The sequence below is a fragment of the Bos taurus genome, chromosome 17, assembly GCF_002263795.3.
Source record: "Bos taurus isolate L1 Dominette 01449 registration number 42190680 breed Hereford chromosome 17, ARS-UCD2.0, whole genome shotgun sequence".
Lineage (NCBI taxonomy): Eukaryota > Metazoa > Chordata > Mammalia > Artiodactyla > Bovidae > Bos > Bos taurus.
The window spans coordinates 65205683-65223722 of NC_037344.1; the positions used below are offsets into that span (position 1 = coordinate 65205683).

General features: G+C 54.3%; 1 protein-coding gene and 1 long non-coding RNA gene across 12 annotated transcripts in view; one reads left to right on the plus strand and one right to left on the minus strand.

Moving 5' to 3' along the window:
- KIAA1671 overlaps positions 1 to 18040 on the plus strand; it is a 184762-nt gene that overhangs the window by 101767 nt on the left and 64955 nt on the right. The window contains exon 1 of one of the 11 annotated variants that reach the window (XM_059876419.1): positions 17362 to 17852. The exons of the other annotated variants lie outside the window; for them this stretch is intronic. Within the exon in view, the coding sequence (XP_059732402.1) occupies positions 17568 to 17852 (285 nt within the window). The 5' untranslated portion in view covers positions 17362 to 17567. Of the gene's footprint in view, positions 1 to 17361; positions 17853 to 18040 lie in introns of those variants that run through there. 11 annotated transcript variants of the gene reach the window in all.
- LOC132342637 (uncharacterized) lies at positions 13637 to 17659 on the minus strand. The gene is made up of 2 exons (XR_009491102.1): positions 17577 to 17659; positions 13637 to 16084 (listed from the first exon to the last, which is right to left on the minus strand). It is a non-coding gene; the product is annotated as an uncharacterized lncRNA (long non-coding RNA).

Below are 18040 nucleotides of genomic sequence, written 5' to 3' on the forward strand. Positions count from 1 at the left end.
TCCCGGCCCCCTGTCCATCAGGGCTCGCCGTCACCACCATCCCGTGGGTTCAGGGACTGCCTCCTCTGCTTCAGAGCCGAGCACACTGAGCCCCAGAGAGCTCTGTCTGGTGTGCACTCGTGTCCACTCGCTCTTTATTTGTTGGCTCCTTTATTCACTTGTTTATTCACTCAAGAACTATTTACTGAGCTGCCTCAGACACTGCTCTAGGCACCGAGTATCCGTGCGGGATAAGAAACACGCAATCTTCACCCCAGCAGAGGGTGTATTCCAGCGGGAGAGGTAGCCGGTACCGTGAACAGTAAACGCCGACCTGTGTGTGAAGGCCAAAAGACAGGATGACAGGGGAGAGAACAGTGTGGCGGGAAGGTCCTTGAGGGCACGTGGCTTTTGAGCAGAGATCCAAGAGGAAGGAGCCCACCCCTGGGTATCCGGGGAAATAGGGTTTCAGGCGGTGGGAACAGCGCCCGCAAAGACCCCGAGGCCAGCACCAGCTTGGAGAGGTTGAGACTGATAGTCGGGTCAATATGTTCCCACCTGGTATCAAGCAGGGGATGGGGGGAGGTAGATAGGGACCTTGAGGGCCAGGGCAGAGCAATCCAATTTATTTATTTTTAAAGAGGTTTTTTTTTTTTTTTTTTTTAATGTGGACCATATTTAAAGTCTTTATTGAATTTGTTAACAATATTGCTTCTGTATTTATGTTTTGGTATTTTGGCCCTGAGGCATGTGGGTGGGATCCCAGCTCCCTGAGCGGGGTTGAACCCGCAGCTCCCGCGTTGGAAGGCGAGGTCCTAACCAGTGGCCCACCGGGGAGGTCCCGGCGCAGAGTGTTTGGCACTTGGGGTTCACTGTGGTTGTAGCAGAGAGCTGAGGGTGCACTTTCGGTGGAGGCTGTCGTGATAGGATGGAAATGGGGGCTGAAACCTGCAGCTGAGGAGGGATGTCGGGGGTGGGTGGGGGGAGACCTGATCTGGTTTGGGTTATATTTTGGGGAGAAGGACTGAGGCGGGTTTCCAGGCTCCAGGCCAGCGGGGTGGAGGAAGCAGACTCGAGACCAGGAACCAAGAGTTCTGTCCTGGGATGTTTCATTTGAGGCGCCATCAGATTTATAAGCAGAGAGGGAGATGGAATTGAAGGAGGTTTCCCTTTGGCTTTTCTTTAAAAAAAAAAAAATTTTTTTTTGGTTCTTCCACGTGGCATGTGGGATCTTAGTTCCCCTACCGGGGTTGGAACCCACACCCCTTCCACACCCTGGAAGCAAGCAGTCTTAACCCCTGGACCACAAGGGAAGTCCACTTGGTTTAAAAGTTTGGCTTTTAAACATGAGGGATGTTGAAGCTTTCCCAATGGGGCTGGCCCATCGGAGGGGGCACGCTGGTGCTGCAGGGAACAGGAGGACAGGCAGCTGCAGGGTGACGCCCTGGAGATTGTGAGAGGGGATGGGAGGTGGGGGTGGCCTGGGCTGCAAGCGAGGCCCCCTCTTGTGCAGCAGCCAGAGGGAGGCAGGGCGGGCTCCGGGATGCCAGGGCCAGGAGCGGGTCGGCTCATTCTCCTCTGATTCTCTCAGTTTCTTTCAGTGAAGTGAGAGGGACTTGGCGACTAGTGGAAAGAGAGAATTGATTATGCTTTGAAGGCAGGCAGGTTCCCAGGTTCGCATCCAGCCATTCGACCCCCAGCAAGCTGCTAAACTTGGACATCCACTGAGCGCTTCCTCCAGGCCAAGCATTCCCTCTAGAGCAGTCACGATCATTATCCCCATTTACAGATGGATAGGGTGACAGAGGCTCAGAGAGGTGCGGCAGCTTTGCCCAAAGTCACACAGCTCGTTGGTATGGTCAGGTTTTGATGCTGGGCAGCCCGGGAACCAAGCCTGAGGCCCAGACTTCTCATCTTTCAAGAGGAGATGAGACCACCCAGGCCTGTTAGCAGAGCATCAGGGACATAAGAGACGTGGTGGCACCTGCCGTGTTCTGAACGCTGTGCCCAGCCCCCCTGCACTTACATAAGTGATGGCCGCCTGGCCCTGCCCCAGTTCTGTTCCTGGGGTCCCTGGTAAGTGCCACTTGCTACTGGCATCTTGAGGCTGCACAGCGTTTTCATTGCTTCCAGAAGTCCTTCCGCCAAGGGATCTCATTAAGTCCATTTTGCAATGAGAACATTTGGCAGGAGGAAGGGAAGGTAGTCCTCACAGTTATTTTTCAAATCTGAAATAACTTGTCTGGTGAGAATGGAGAGGCACCGGGTTCTGGCCTGACACCCAGCCCTCCACCCTGCCTGCCCGCCCTCCACCCCGCCCTCCATGCTGCCTGCCCCCCCCCTCCCCCAACACACACACTCACTGTCCCCACATCTTTCCACTTTGGACAGAGACGCTCGTTGGCAGGCACCTCACTGCCCCCTCTGCCCCACCCCCAGAAGTTCTCACATGGAACCACCTTGAGGACCCCCCTGGGGGCTTTTGCATCCAAACACATTGCTATAACCTCGGTCGTATTTTCATTTTCGAGGAAAGCACACCATCAGCTCAGACCTTCTTGAGAAAGGGTTTGCGCTCTCACAACAGCTAGGATGTGTTCTGTTGCTCCAGGGCTCGGTTGCTTTTGTTGTTTAGTCGCTCGTCGTGTCTGACTCTTTGTGACCCCATGGACTGCAGCACTCCAGGCTTCCCTGTCTGTCACCAACTCCCAGAGCTTGCTCAACTCATGTCCATCAAGTTGGTGATGCCATCCAGCCATCTCGTCCACTGTCGTCCCCTTCTCCTCCTGCCTTCAACCTTTCCCAGCATCAGGGTCTTTTTCAATGAGTCAGCTCTTTACATCAGGTGGCCAAAGTATTGAAGCTTCAGCATCAGTCCTTCAAGTGAATATTCAGGACTGGTTTCCTTTAGGATGGACTGGTTTGATCTCCTTGCTGTCTAAGGGACTCTCAAGAGTCTTCTCCAGCACCACAGTTCTAAAGCATCAATTCTTGGGTGCTCAGCCTTCTTTATGGTCCAACTCTCACATCCGTACGTGACTACTGGAAAAACCAGAGCTTTGACTATGTGGACCTTTTTTGCAAAGTGATGCCTCTGCTTTTTAGCATGCTGTCTAGTGGGGCTAAGGATGGTTAAACAGGAGCCTAAGTGCCCACTGCTGAGACCCAGGGGCAGGCGATTTTGTGTAGATCCCTGAGCTCTCTGGAGGGTGCAGAGCCTGAGGGAGGAAGGCAAGGTTTCTGTCGGGCCTGCTGGCGACCAGCCTGTCCCCGGGATCCATCAGGTGCAAGCGGAGGCTCTGAAGCTGCCAAGCCAGACTTGTTCCCGGTCTGCTGCAGATGGCGGTTGGAGGGCTGAGCTGGGAGTTCTTCCTGTTCTTTCTGGGATGAGTGAAAAAACAAAGTCTAGGGCTTTCAGGGAATTCCGCCTGCTGTGTGCCCTGGATCTCATCAGACGGGTACCCATACTCCAGCCCTGGCACCTGGGAATTCCAAAAAGAACTGAGGGCACTCAGCATGGCCCACAGAGTCCATGAGCTATCCCCAAGGACTGCCACTGGGGCACTTCGTTTGCCAAATCAGAAACATCTCAGGTTCATCTGTCCTCAGTTGAATTATGGAGCAGGCAGAGCTGAACGTCAGCCTTCACCCACGGCACGCGAGGTCTGGTGGGGGCCTCTGGCTTCTCGGACTCCCGCGTCCCCTCTTCCCCTGCATTTCTCCTGGCCCCATTTGGGCTTCCCAGGGAGTGCTGGCTGGTGGTAAAGAACCCGCCTGCCAGTGCAGGAGATGAAGGAGACGTGGGTTTGTTTCCTGGGTTGGAAAGATCCCCTGGAGGAGGGTATGGCAACCCACTCTTGGAGAATCCCATGGACAGTAGATCCTGGCGGGCTACAGTCCATAGGGTTGCAGAGAGTCGGACACAACTGAAGCGACTTAGCATGCATTCAGCCAAGACTCACCCGCCCCCTGTCCCTCAGTATCCTCAGGGCTCTGCTTGTTGTAAGAGCCACCACTGTCCTTCTGTGTGATGGCTTTGTGGAGAGATAACTGACGTACCACATACGTATCTTGATGAGTTTTCACACATTCCCGAGGACCCGCCACGACGATGAAAATACTGAACGTGTCGCTCACCCCCATCAGTTCCCTCCTGCCCTCTGCAGTCCGTCCCTCCCTCCCTGCCCTCAAGCGGCCACTGCTCTGCTCTCTGTCACTGTAGATTAGTCTGCGTTTTCTAGACTTTTGTATGAATGGAATGGGACACCCCGTACTCTTCTGCGTCTGGTTTCTTTCACTCCGGTTAATCACGTGAGGTTCATCCACGGCCTAGTGGGTATCAGCGGCCCAGTCCTTTTTATCGCTCAGAACTGTTCTGCTGCTTGGAGGCCCCAGTGTGTGTATCCCTTCATCTGTTGACAGACATTTGGGATGACTCCGCCTTCTGGCTCGTATGAATACAGCTGCTGCGAGCGTTCTTGTTCAAGTTTCCGTGTGGACACGTGATTTTGCTCCTCTTGGGTAAACACCGAGAAGTGGAGTGGCTGGGTCGTATGGTGGGCGTGTGTGTGATGTTTTAGAAGCTGCGTGCCGTCTTCCAGTACCATTCGATCCCGTTTTGCGTCTCGTCCCCTGAGAGTTTGGCTTGCCCACGTCCTCACCGTCACTGCTGGGTGCAACACTGCCAGTTTGTCGGGAAGATGGTCTTGAAGATGCTGAAAGTAGCAGAAGACCCCTCATGACGATGGGCCAAACCCGAAGGATGAGTCATACCTCCCGTGATTCACCTGATGGCACAGGGGGTGTGGTGCGGGTTCATCACACCACGGCCTGTGCGCCAAAGAAGGGTCTACATGTTCAAAAGATTTAAAAAGAAACCAAAAAACCCCCAAAGCAAAAAAGCCTGTCACAGAAACCAGATATGGCTAGCAAGACCTAAAATACTTACTATCTGGCCCTTTTCAAGTTTGCCGCAGGACTTTCCTGGTGGCCCAGTGGTTAAGAGTCAGGCTCTCAAATCTAGGGGCACAGGTTTGATCTCTGGTCAGGGAAGTTCTGTGTGCTGTGTGGCACAGCCAATAATTAAATAATTTTAAAAGCTTACCACATCCTGAATTAGTGGATTAACCCTAGTTCTTTCCATCTTCCTACCAGCCCTTCAGTGTCTTATCCCCTCATGGTCCCAAAATCGCTGCCACAGTTCCAGCCATTTCTGGGAGACTTGACAACATCCAGCTAAGGGGGAGGGGGTGCCTTGGGAGGAAGACTTCTTCTCCCTGAGCCCAGCCAGCAGACTCCCCCTGCCCCGCACCCCAGATCCCATTGGCTGGGATTTTGGTCCCGTCCACATGCTTTTGCTGCAAGAGAGGGTGGGAAGTGAGTAGTCAGCGTTTTCAAGACTTGCCCAGGAAGGAGGAACGTTGCTCACAGCTGTATTCTTCTGTGCGGGTTCTTTGATTACTTTCCTGGTGCCCTATTGTCTTGAGTGAGTTTGAGCTGAGTGTGAGGACCCTGTGTGTCCCTGGCCTTGGTTCCTTCGTCTGAGGTTTGGGAGAGTGATGTCTCCTTTAAGGGCCGATGAGAACTGATGAGGTTTATATAAAGTGCCCAATGCATTGCACATAGTTCTGGAGGATCGGGCAGTGTGATGGTGGGACCGTGGCCGAGGAGCTCGACTTTTCTCAGCCTTACATCTCTTGTCTGTAAAGTGGGTATAAGATGGTCTCCCTGCTCACAAGGTGATAGAGTCCGTGAATTCTCTGATTTCAGAGCATCAGCCTGGGCCTGGTGTCTGGTTAGACCTTGAGAAGCGTTCGCTGAGTGCTAGGCCTCAGGATGGGCTCTGGAGATGCAAAAGGGAATTGAAAACAGTCCTGACCTTCCAGTGCCTGCAGCCGGCGGGCAGAGGGGTGTGGCTATTGGCCCTGACATTTTCTGCCTGCTGTTTCTGTTTGGCTGTGCCGTGTCTCTGTTGCCGTGTGGGCTCTCTCTAGCTGAGGCAGGTAGGGCCACCGTCTGGTGGGGGTGTGCGGGCTCCTCCTGTTGCAGGGCACAGGCTCTAGATGCAAGGGCTTAGTAGCTGTGGCTCGAGGCGCTTAGAGCTTGGGCTCAGTGCCACTGGCACGCAGGCTTAGTTGCTCCACGGCATGTGGGATCTTAGTTCCCTGACCAGGGATCGAACCCGCGTCTCCTGCATTGGCAGGTGGATTCTCATGCACTGTACCACCAGGGAAGTCCCATCGCCCTTATATTAATGATGTGATGGGGAAGCCCAGGGGTTGGGGAACCCAGAGGAGGCACTGAACCGAGTGGGAGAGAGTAGCAGGGAAGGCTTCCTGGAAGTGGGGCATCATTGTGAAGTCTTTAAGGGTGAATAGGAATCGGCCAGGGAAAGAGGAGAGGTTGAGACTGCAGGACAAATGTTATCATGCTTGGATTTCCCTAGTGGTCTAACGGTTAAGACTCTGTGCTTCCAGCTCAGGGGGCACAGGTTTGACCTCTGGTCAGGGAACTAAGATCCTGCATGCCACATGGTGAAAAAAATAAATAATTTAAGAAAGTTATCGTGCATCTCTCCTTTTCTCCCCTCCTTCTCTTGCCTACCCTGTTTCTCCTTCCTGCCTCACCCCTTCTTTCCCTTCTTCACTGGTTCATTTACCTATTCATTCAACGAACATTTACTGAGACTGCCCAGTGTGCCAGGCAGGGGGCAGCAGCAGAGAATAAGACACTCCAGGTTTATGCTCTCATGAGGCTGGATCAGAGAGATCACATTAAATCAATGCCAGGTAGTGAATAGGAACGTGTAAAGGAAAGATTGAGGGCAAGAGGAGAAGGGGACGGCAGAGGATAACATGGTTGGGTGGCATCACCGACTCGGTGGATGTGAGTTTGACAAGCTCTGAGAGTTGGTGATGGACAGGGAAGCCTGGTGTGCTGCAGTCCACGGGGTTGCAAAGTCAGGCACGACTGAGTGACTGAACTGAAAGGAAAGAGTGCTAAGACTGAGAATGTCTGGCAGCTCCTTTATGTTGGGTGATCGGGGCAGGGACTAGGGGGGAAGACTCAGAAATACGAAGGCTGTCTGGTGTGGGGCCGCAGACTGTTGGTGGCTGCTGAGAGGTACCTTTCCATGGCAGGAAGCAGCCAGGTTGAGGGAGCTGGGGTGGGGGTGGAGTCGCACCTTCATTGCCCCGGCGAGGTGGGGGTCTCTGGAGGGCATTGAGCCCAGGCTGGCTCGAGGTCCCAGACTCCGAGGCTGCCAGAATACAGCCTCATGCCTCCCGGGTGGGCTGTTGTGGGAGTCTGTGGGGAGACACACTTTTGTCAAGATGCCAAGGCCGCCTGGCCGCCCCCTTCCTGCCGTCCCTCCCTCCCAGCCGGGCACAGCCTGGCTCCTGGAACAGCGTGGGCGGCGCAGAGGAGGACCCCTGCCTGCGATCTGAGGAACAAGGCGCCAGATAATAGACCTCTAGCTGGGTCGGGCTGGGAGAAAGCGTGCAGCGAGCGGGACTGAGTGGGGACCGTTACTCACAGCAACTCTGAGATGAGAGGAGGGAGAACTGGGTGATGAGAACAGTGGGGGTGTGCCTGGGGGCTCCCCGGCATCCAGGCGCCCGCTGAGCCACGGCTGCTGAGAGAGCACAGGCCTCCCGGCCAGCCTTCACCCCTAAGTGGCTGACTGTGCAGCCTTCGGCCTCCGCTCTCGCCGTCTCAGTGTCCTCATCTGTATAATGGGGGTGGTTCTGCTCTCGCAGAATAGAACACACACCATGTAGCCTTCGGCACCACCTAGGAAGCAGAGCACCATGTTTATTCCTTTTTAAAGACAAGGAAGGAGGGGCTCAGAGAGGGTGACTCACTTGCCCTGGGTCACACAGCGCACAGTCAGCCCTGGGAGGCCTGCCTTTAACCATGTGTAGGGGGGATGACACGAGATGGCGTAGCACCTGGCATGTTGTTGGTGCTGAGAAAGCGTCCACCGCATCCTAGCAGCGTTTAAATAGACGTGGATTTGGCGTTTGGGAGTGCGTTCCCTGGTGGCTCAGATGGTAAAGTGTCTGCCTACAATGCTGGAGAGCCGGGTTCGATCCCTGGGTCAGGAAGGTCCCCTGGAGAAGGAAATAGCAACCCACTCCAGTTCTCTTGCTTGGAAAATCCCATGGATGGAGGAGCCTGGTAGACTACAGTCCATGGGGTTGAAAAGAGTCAGACACGACTGAGCGACTTCACTTTTTCTTTCTTTCACTTTTCCTTCCTAAGTTTGTTCTCGGAAAAGTGAACGCTCCAGCGTGCACATCCCCGTCCGAGGCCTGCCGCCTGCCTTTGACAGGGCCCGCTTTGTGCACCTTGACACAGGAGGCAGGTGTCCTGATTTCCTTTTGTGAGATGAGGCACCTTGGGGGGAGGAGGCCACGTGAGTGTGCACGGCCGCACGGTGTCTGAGCCCGGTAGGGACGGGGACCTTAGAGACGAGGCAGCTGGGGTTTGAGTTGGGCTCCCCCACTTCCCAGAGATGGGGGAGCACCACCCTGGGACCCTCAGTGGTTGGGGGCAGAGCCTGGTGAGCCTCAAGCTTAGGTCAGCGGGCCCAGGACCCACCTTCTCGCCTCCCTTCATCCCGGGCAGGAGGCTACAGAGTCCCCTCCAAGGCCGCCTGGGTCGGGGGTCCCTGGCGCTGCCGTGGCGGCTGAGGCCGAGAGGGGGTCTCTGAGGCCGTCTCGGGAAACCCTGTGCTGTCACGGTCAGGCTTCACTTGGGGTTCACTTGGGGCCACCCAAGTCTGAGGAAGAAAGAACAGGGGTGGTCGGGACCCTGCTCCTGAGACCACCTCTTCTGCACCCCACAAGCCAGCCCTGTTCTGCCGTGAACCGGGACGCTCCCAGGGGCAGCGTAGCCGGGTGGTTTCAGGAGCCCCAGCTCTGCCCAGCCAGCCCCGGGCTCGAGCCTTGCTCTGTGCATGGCTCCCATGTGACTCGGGCTTCGGTCCCCCTCATTTGGCGTTTCGGTTTCCTCGTCTGCACAGCGTGGGTTACAGCCCCTCTGGCTTCCTCAAGTCAGGGAGGTGGCAGCTCAGCGACTGAGCATGCCAAGGTTCCTTATCATCCAGCGGCCGGGACTGGGCCCTCCCTCACTGGACACGGCGCCTACACCTAGTAGGTCCCTGCTCAAATGCTTGTTGGAGTCAGAACGCGTAGGGGAGGGTGGGCAGGAGCAGGGAAAGGGAGGCCTTTTCTTCCCCTTCTTCCAGCCTTTCGTTATCCTCGGGAGAGTCTTCAGATCTTGGGGTGCGACTTAGGGGCACTTAGCCCAGGATAGCAGGCTCGGTGCTTGGGGATAAATCTCCTGGGGGACATCGTGACTCCTTCATCCCAGTTGTAATTTCTTGTTCCCCAAGAACATCTTGCTCTGTTTCACTAACCGATCCAAACATGTGGGATTTCAGTGGCTTCTGTGGAAAGGGGAGCCTAAAGGATCTTCTAAAGGAGATCAGTCCTGAGTGTTCATTGGAAGGACTAATGTTTAAGCTGAAACTCCAATACTTTGGCCACCCGATGCAAAGAGCTGACTCATTGGAAAAGACCCTGATGCTGGGAAAGATTGAAGGCGGGAGGAGAAGGGGACAACAGAGGATGAGATCGTTGGATGGCATCACCAACTCAACGGACATGAGTTTGGGTGAACTCTGGGAGTTGGTGATGGACAGGGAGGCCTGGCGTGCTGCTGTCCATGGGGTCGCAAAGAGTCGGACACGACTGAGCGACTGAACTGAACTGTGGAAAGGAGCGTGTTGACAAGACCCCTGAGGTCAGGCAAGGGGACCAGACCTTAGTGGGGCCCCTTCTCCTTCCCAGGAAGCCCAAGGAGGGATGGCAGCGCTCCAGAAACACTGTCCCAGAGCCCCAGGGCAGCACTGTGGCTTGTGTGAACTGGGCGGGGCCCTCGGCCCACCCCGTTTCCATTTTAGAGAAGGCTGACCCCACAGCTTTATTAGACGCCCAGCTCTTCAAAGAGGGGCTGTAATTACAGACCGGCCTTGCCACACGGGGTGGGGCCACACAGCGGGCTACCCCCGGGGTGGAAAATGCTCCTTTTTCCACTTGCATTTGGGGTGGGGCCTGATAAAGCAGAGAGACGAGTTCCTGGCTGTTTCTACAAAGATTTCCTTTCCAGATGGTTTTTTTTTTTCCCCCCAACTCCCCTTTCAAGGTTAATTAGGGGCATCTTGGGTCATTAAAATGACTACTTGAATAAGAATGTGATAAATGAACACAAGGAAATAGTCGTGGGCTTGGTTTATAAATAATCTGGGATTGACTTGTCAGGTCAAGTCATTTCTGTTTTCTTTTTTCTCCCATATCAGAATTCTTTTCCCTGTTGCCTTGGAAACAAGCCTAGGCAGAGGGATGCTGGGAGTTGTGTGACTCGGGTTCAAGCCTCAGTGATTCCCTATTTCACACCGTAGGCACATCAAGTGCTGGATGCTGAGAATCAAGGTTGAACAGAACACGTACCTTTTGCCCCTGGTCTCAGAGTCCAGTGGGGAGACTGACCGGTCAGTTGAGCTACAGCTCAGATTGTTAATGATGCGGTGGGGGGTCATTCGGCAAAGTGGGAGCCCAGAGGTGGCCCCCTGGGGGGCATGAATCAGGGGAGGCTTCTTGGAGGAGGGAGTACCTAAGCTGAGCTGTGAAGGACAATAGATGCTGACCAGGTGAGGAACAGGTGGAACAGCTCCCTAGCCAGAGGGAACAGCATGTGCAAAGGGCAGCCTGGCACATCCGGGGATGGCAGTTGGTCCAGTCTGGCTGGGGTGGAAAGACCCTGGGGGTGTAGGTCAGACACAAGGCCAGAGACCCTGTCAAATGCAGATTGCGAGCGACCCCTGTGGAAGATCAGGGCCTCTGTCACAGGTTTACTCTGGAGTCTGGGACAGCCGTCTACCTGGGCCTGCTTCTTCAATGAAAGGAGAAGTTTGGCCATCAACCGGACCTTCGAAAGCTTTGCTCCATCCCATGGGGAGAGAAAACAGGTTGTCTTTTTAAAAAATATTTATTTATTTGGCCGCCTTGGGTCTTGGTTGAATTGCGGGATCTTTTGTTGCGATGCATGGAGTCTCTAGTTGCAGCCTGCGAGCTTACTTGCTCCGACGCATGTGGGATCTTAGTCCCCTGACCGAAGATTGAACCCATGTCCCCTGGATTGCAAGGCAGAGTTTTCATTACTGGACTGCCAGCAAAGTCCCTGAGAAAAGAGATTTAAGGTGGGTCCACAAATCAGCCCTTCCCGCACATGGTCCCCAGAATTAGTCTCTAGGCCAGTTGTCGAGAAAGGAAACTGATTTGCACCCAGACAAGTCCTTCTGCAGAAATTTCCCAACCAGAGGAGGTTTGAGGACACCCCGAGATGGGTGTAGAATAGTCACCACGCTCATGTGTGGGGCTTGGGGGCAGAACTGGATGTTTTAAGGAGTCTTAGAGGTGTGGATAGCGTCTGGCTTCTGCCCTAGAAGGAGGAGGGCTTTGCAATCATACAGGTCTGGTTTCAAGTCCCAGAGCCCCACTTGCCACCTCAGTGACCTTGAATAAATACCTTCAGCTCTTGAAAACCTCACTGCCCTTCTCTGTGAACTGGGAATAATTAATAACAGGGCTCATCCTTTCAGGTTGTTGCCAGGATTATGTGAGGTGAGGTGTCTGGGTAATCAGTTTCCAGCATAGAGCAGATCCTCAATTCATCGTCACAATCATTTCCACTACACCACCTTCCTTATCAACATAATATTGATACATATTATATATAATACAATTATGTATGTGTAATATATATAATATTATTTTAATATATTTTGAGTGCCTGCATGCCTACTCCTGGAATGTCCAGTTTTTTGGGAAGCAGAATCATGTAATTGAGACCTCCTGTGGGAGATTTGGAAAAGACTGGGGTTGTTGAACGTGGTCTTGAGGTGGGGGGACATCTGATAGAGATGGAAAACGGGAAAGCAGCTCTTGGCAGGGGTACAGGGGATACAGCATGTGCCAAAGCCCAGGGGGAGGGTGGGATATGGCCATGCCCGGTGGTCTTTGCAAATGCCATTCAGCTTTCTTGGAACACTCCTATTCATCCTTCAAAACCCTACCTAGATTTCCTTTTTCCAGTGACAATGAATGATCATCTTCCCTTTGTTCATCTTTCCTCAACTTCCTGCTTTCTTAGTTGGGTTTCACCTCTACCTCTTAACATTCCCATCATAGTGAGTTATTCACTAGTCTTTCTTAACTCTTGGTACTTGTATTGCAGATGTTCTTTTTTTTTTTTTCTTGGCTTTTTCTTCCACTGAAAGATTCTCTAGAGTGTTCACATTTGTATCAGATATGGGGGAGAAAATTAGAGTCTGGGGTTTGATATGGTCCATTGCGATACCCTCTCCTCTTAATGGCTGGGAATCAGAGAGCTACCCCAAGCTCTTCAGGGACTATAGTCGCTTTGGGAGCGGTACGGAGCTCACACAGAGTAACTGCACAGGCAGGTTTGTCGAATGAATGAGTGAGTGACATGCTGATTTCTGTAATGGCAAACTCATGTCTGGAAATGGTGACCTCTGGTCTCTACCTCCTACTGTGGTGGTAAAATTCTCCTCTGTTTCCTGGATCGTGGTGGCTTCTCCAGAGTCCTTTGGATTAATTATGTAAGGAGATGACTTTCTTTCCTTTTTGATGCCCAGCAACCTCCCAAGAGTTTCCTGGAGAGAACAGAAGAGTTTGCAGAAAAAGTCCTCTGGTGGGGAAAGTGTTGAGGCTGTGCCCCAGTTTTCAGAAAGTGACGCTTTTTATAGTCAGACTTTTAGACCACATTGTACCTAAAGGAGCCGGGAGCTGGGAGCAGGCAGGCAATCTGGCTTTCCAGCTCCCTTCTGCACCCCTCTCCCCTGGTGTGGAAGGAGGCGGACCGTGTGATCCGGCCCACCACTTAGTCCCCTCTGCTCTTCCCAACACTTGTCTTCCATCTAGACTGATTTGGCAAAGGCTGGTCTTCCTCTGCCTTGGTGAAGGTGCGAGGCTGGGGGTTGCGCACTCCACCACTTCATAGCTGTGTGACCTCAGGCCAGTCACGGAGTCGCTCTGCCTCAGTCTCTTCCGTCTGTAAACGGGGGCAGTGGTCCTAGCACAGACCTCATTTCACTGCTGGGAGGAGCAGACAATGTATTACTAACACGATGCCTGGCACTCACAGTCCATGGTACCAACAGCATCAGTGACAATGACAACCTCTGATGATTTCATCTCTGAAAATCAGAGAGGCTCAGTAACTTTCTCAGGGCCACATGGTGTAATAAGAGCTAGGGTTGTTCAGTCCCTCCGTCCTGCCCGACTCTTTGCAACCCCATGGACTGCAGTCCACTATGTCCCAGAGTTTGCTCAAATTCTTGTCCTTTGAGTCAGTGATGCTGTCTAACCACTTCATCCTCTGCCGCCCCCTTCTCCGTTTGCTGATTCAATCTTTCCCGGCATCAGGATCTTTTCCAATGAGTCGGCAACAGGTCTACAAACCTTTAACCGTGATGCTGTATTGATTTAGCAAATCCAGGGCTGCATCGAGGGTGAGGTGACTAAGGCACACACGTAAGGTCCACAGTTTAAGAGAGCACCAAAAAAAATAGGTTATCAAGATAAGTAATTTTTAATACAGCATTCATTAAAAGTCAAAGTTCATTCACAAGCCCGACTGCCAACATGACACATAAAGGTGGGATCAGTATTATCAGCACAGCGCTGAACAAGTCTCTTTTTTGTTGGATGATAAGGTTTGTACGACTTTTTCACAAATATAACTATCACATATGACTGTGATAAACACCCCTGTGGCAAAAATGTTTTGTATAGATCGTGCTCCTTTCTGGACAAAGTGCTGGGTGTGGATCAAGAAACTCGGGGTCAAAAGGCAGACTCATCCTTCCACTCTAGCCTTTTATTATGAAAAATTTCAAACATATGGAAAAATTAGACATACCCACCAGGTATATTCTGTAATTGGTCACATTTTACTGCATTTGCCTAAGAAAAACCTACCACCCATCCATTCCTTAGGGGTTTTTCTTCCCCTGCGTTTCAAAGTGAACTATAGATGTCAGTACACATCAGCATGTGCCGCTAACTGGCAGGGCACTGTTTTTAAGAATTTTGATTTTGAATGTTAAATTCCCTTCAGAAAATGCATACCCATCTCCATTTCTGTCTATGAGTAAGTATGTCTCTTTTACCATGGCCTGGCCAACACTGGATATTATAATTATAATTTTAAGTTAATTTATCTATTTGGCTGTGTTGGATCTTCGTTGCATCATGCAGGATCATTTCGTTGCAGCGTATGGATTCCCTAGTTGTTCCCGGGCTCAGTAGTTGCGGTTCAGGCTTGGTCGTTCCACGGCGTGTGGGATCTTAGTTCCCCTACCAGGGATCGAACCCACATCCCCCACATCGCAAGGTGGATTCTCAACTGCCAGACTGCCAGGGAAGTCTCCAGATATTATAATTTTAAAGGTGCTGCTTTGATGTAACATTTTTGCTCCTGGAGGTGCTCAGTAAATTTTCCCCACCTCTGTGTCCAGATGGTCTGTTACAAAGTTGCATCCCTTTCCAGCTCTTCAGGCATTTCTGGTGCAGCTTTTCTGGGGTTAGGTGGGGAGGACCGCTCCCATCCTGGAGTCCCCGGCCGGCTGGGGGCCACCTGCTGCAGGAAGCTGGCTGTGGACACTCTGTGTGAGGAAAGCGGGCCAACCTTGGTGACCAGAGCCCTGGGACCCTGGAGGCTGCATGGGGTGGTGGGTGGGGCCAGACACGTGCCTGGAGGGAGGATCTGGGGCCGAGTGCAGGTTTTCTCATCTGCATAATCGGCGGGGGGTGGGAGGGGGGCAGGCTACTGCAAGAGCCCCTCTTCCCCTCCCCTCTCTCTCTTCCTCTTGCTCCAGCCTGTGCTTCCTGATGGCCCAGGTGCTATCTTGCCTCTGGGCATCTGATCTTCCTGTGGTTCCCATGGGTCAGGAATTGGGAGTGCAGCTTGGCCGGGTAGCTCTGGCTCAGGGTCTCCCATGAAGTTGCGATCAAGGGCTGGGTCATCCAAGGGTCTGCCTGGCGATCTGGGACCTTCTTCCAAAGCAGCTCACTCACATAGCTGGAAGTTGGTGCTGGCGGTTGGTCTGGGGCAGTTGGCTTCCCTGCACGTGGGTCTCTCCACAGGGCTGCTTGAGTGCCCTCACAGCATGGTGGCCGGCAGGCCCTGGCTTTGAAAGTCACTCACTGTCACTTCTGCCTCATCTCTTGAGCACACAGACCAATTCTCGCATGGTGGGAGGGGACCACACTAGGGTATGACTCACAGCGGGCAGGGATATCTGGAGGCCGTCTTGAGGGCTGCCTACCATCCTGGAAGACCTTGGCAGGTAACTGTCACCTCTCTGGGCCTCAGTCTTCCCCTCTGTCAAATGGGTTCGTGTGAGGATTCCTGAGTTAATTCTTGCAAGCACTTAGAAGAGCACTGGAGACTGAGTCACACTCTTCAGTAAATATCAGCACCATTACAGGGTCCTGCTGGGCTGTGAGCCCTCGAGGGCAGGGGCCATCCTCAGGCTCTGTGTCCAGCGCCCACCCCAGAGAGGGCAGTCTCCAGATGTTTACATGAATGAGTGGAAGAATGAGTGAGCAAACAAACATCCATGAGGACTGGGAATCCAGAGAAGCAGAGCTGTGTCAGCTGCATTGTCAGAGATACCTCCATGAAAAACTTTCTCAAAGTGAGGCCCTTTGATCAGTGTCTTAGGGAGCAAATATTTATTCAGAACGGAAGGTGACATGGGTGGGGAAAAGCTCTTGGGATGCACTCAAACCGATCAAAGTTGCACTCTTGGACTTGGCGTTTGAACAATAAATATTTACTGAGCTCTAACTCTGGACCGCGCACCGCGTCAGACCCCGAAAAGGGGTGGAGAGTGGGGAGGAAACAGCCCCGGGCCACAGCCTGGTGGTATAGCCTTGCTGTGTGACCTTGGGCCGGTGAATCTACGTCTCTGAGTCTGCGCCTGCTCATCTGTACTGCAGAGGGTCCATCCCTGCTGGAAGGAGAAAGTTCCTCCAACACGCATGCCTCCCTTCAGAATCCGGCTGCTGCTCCCCCTTGCCGACAAGCACCCACTCCAGTCTCAGATGCTTCTGCCTCCCATCCCCAGCCCTCCTTCCCCCACCCCCAGTCCCAACCACTCCAGCTCCACAAGGGTTAAAGCCTGGGAACTCATGTGACCCAGTATAAACCATGAATCATTCCTGTTGCTCCCGTGCGGAGCCTGCCCGCCCAGGATGGGGCAGGTGCTGTGCCCTGGGTTGCCATGGCAACTCCGCCAGCACTGAAACACAGCCCGGCCCACTTCCTTCCTTGGGGGGCCTTGGGGGCTGTTTCACCTGGCTGGGTGTTGCCTTTTAGGGAGGAGGGAGAGAAGGCTGGAGAGAGAGAGAGAGAGAGAGAGAGAGAAGGAGCTTAGGGAGGAACAAGTGGAAATTGAGACAGGGCGGGGGAGGAACGAGAGGCTGGGAACCTGACAGAGAAATGGACCACCAGAGGGAGACAGACTGACCGCCGACCACAGGTCCGTCACCCTGGAGGCAGTTTCCCAACTGTTCAGCCTTCCCGGGGCCACCGGGTCTTCCGACACACACGCTCACACGCGCCCGCGTGCACGCACGTGCAGCCCCGTCTCCCCCGCTGAGCTGGCGGTCAGGGCTGCAGGGCGGGTGGGCTGCCTGCCGAGCACGTGCAGGCATTGACAGCCCTGCGGGACGGTGAGCCAGCGAGCTGGGACTTGGGGGTGGGGGGGAGAACAAATGGGGGCGGACGTCAGCTCCCTGGGTGGCCGCCTCCCCGAGGCCCCTCCTGCATTCCCGGGCAGCGAAGCCCCTTGCTGAGAATGGGGGCTGATGTCATCCCGGGCTGCCGAGCCAGGGGGGCCCTGGGGCCCCGGTGTGGCTGCCTCCGGAAATGATCTAGCTGCCCGCCGGCCCACAGGTTGGGAAACCTCCCCCTCCCCCTGGCCGGAGAACGGGTAAACCTGCATGGGCCAGGTGAGCAGGGGGGGCCCCCCTGCAGCGGGCAGTCACCTGCCTGGGGGCGAGTGAGGACCTCAGCAAGGGTTCTCCGGGGGCCGCCGCCTCTTCCTCCCCCACCTCGCGGAGGGACTGTCACACCCCGAAGCCAGCCAGCGCAGCAGCCCAGTTCCTCAAAGCTTGTCGTCACTCGAGCCAGCCAGCCAGCCAGCCGGCCAGGCCGGTGAGCACTGGGAACTGGATCTTGCAGCCGCAGGCGTGTTTACTCACAGCCCCAGGGGGTTGGACTCTCAGCCTGATCCGAGCGGCCCCGTGGATGCCCCTGGCCGCCGGCTCGGCGGGTGTTGATCTGCTCCCCGTCCAGCTACTGAAGAGGTGGCTACCTTTCCTCTCCAGTGAGAGCCCAGAACTTCCCTGAGCAAGCGTGCAGCAGGGGGACCCGAGAGGACTGACCCTGGCACCTCACTGCCTTCCTCCCTGCCTCGCCCCACCGGCCCCATGGATTACCTGGGCGACAAACTCACGGTGGCCCAGAGCCACGTGACCCAGTGGATGGGGACCGTCCGGCGGTCCTTCCAGGAGGCCCTCAACCTGGTGACCAGCACAGTGGGCCCCGAGCGGGCGGGCGGGGAGCCCTCCGGACGGACCCCCTTCAAGCGCACCTCCTCCTTCCGACACCTGGCTTCCCGGAGCCGAGAGTCTTTCCGCCGCTTCTCGGCGCGAAGCCAACAGAGATTTTCTTCCCTGAGGAAAAGGCAGCCGGATTCGGAGCCCCCAGACCTTGTAAGCTTGTTGTTATTATTTTTGTTTGTTTGTTTGTTTTAAGTATTAAAACAACAGTGAGAACTCCTCCCTGCCAGTGCTCCCCCTCCCCCACCCCATGGAAGTTGGCCGGGGGTGGGGGGGGGCATCCCATCAATCCAGCCAGGGAAGTTGCTTCTTCCGGGATAGTTGTCCATCCAGCCGGACCG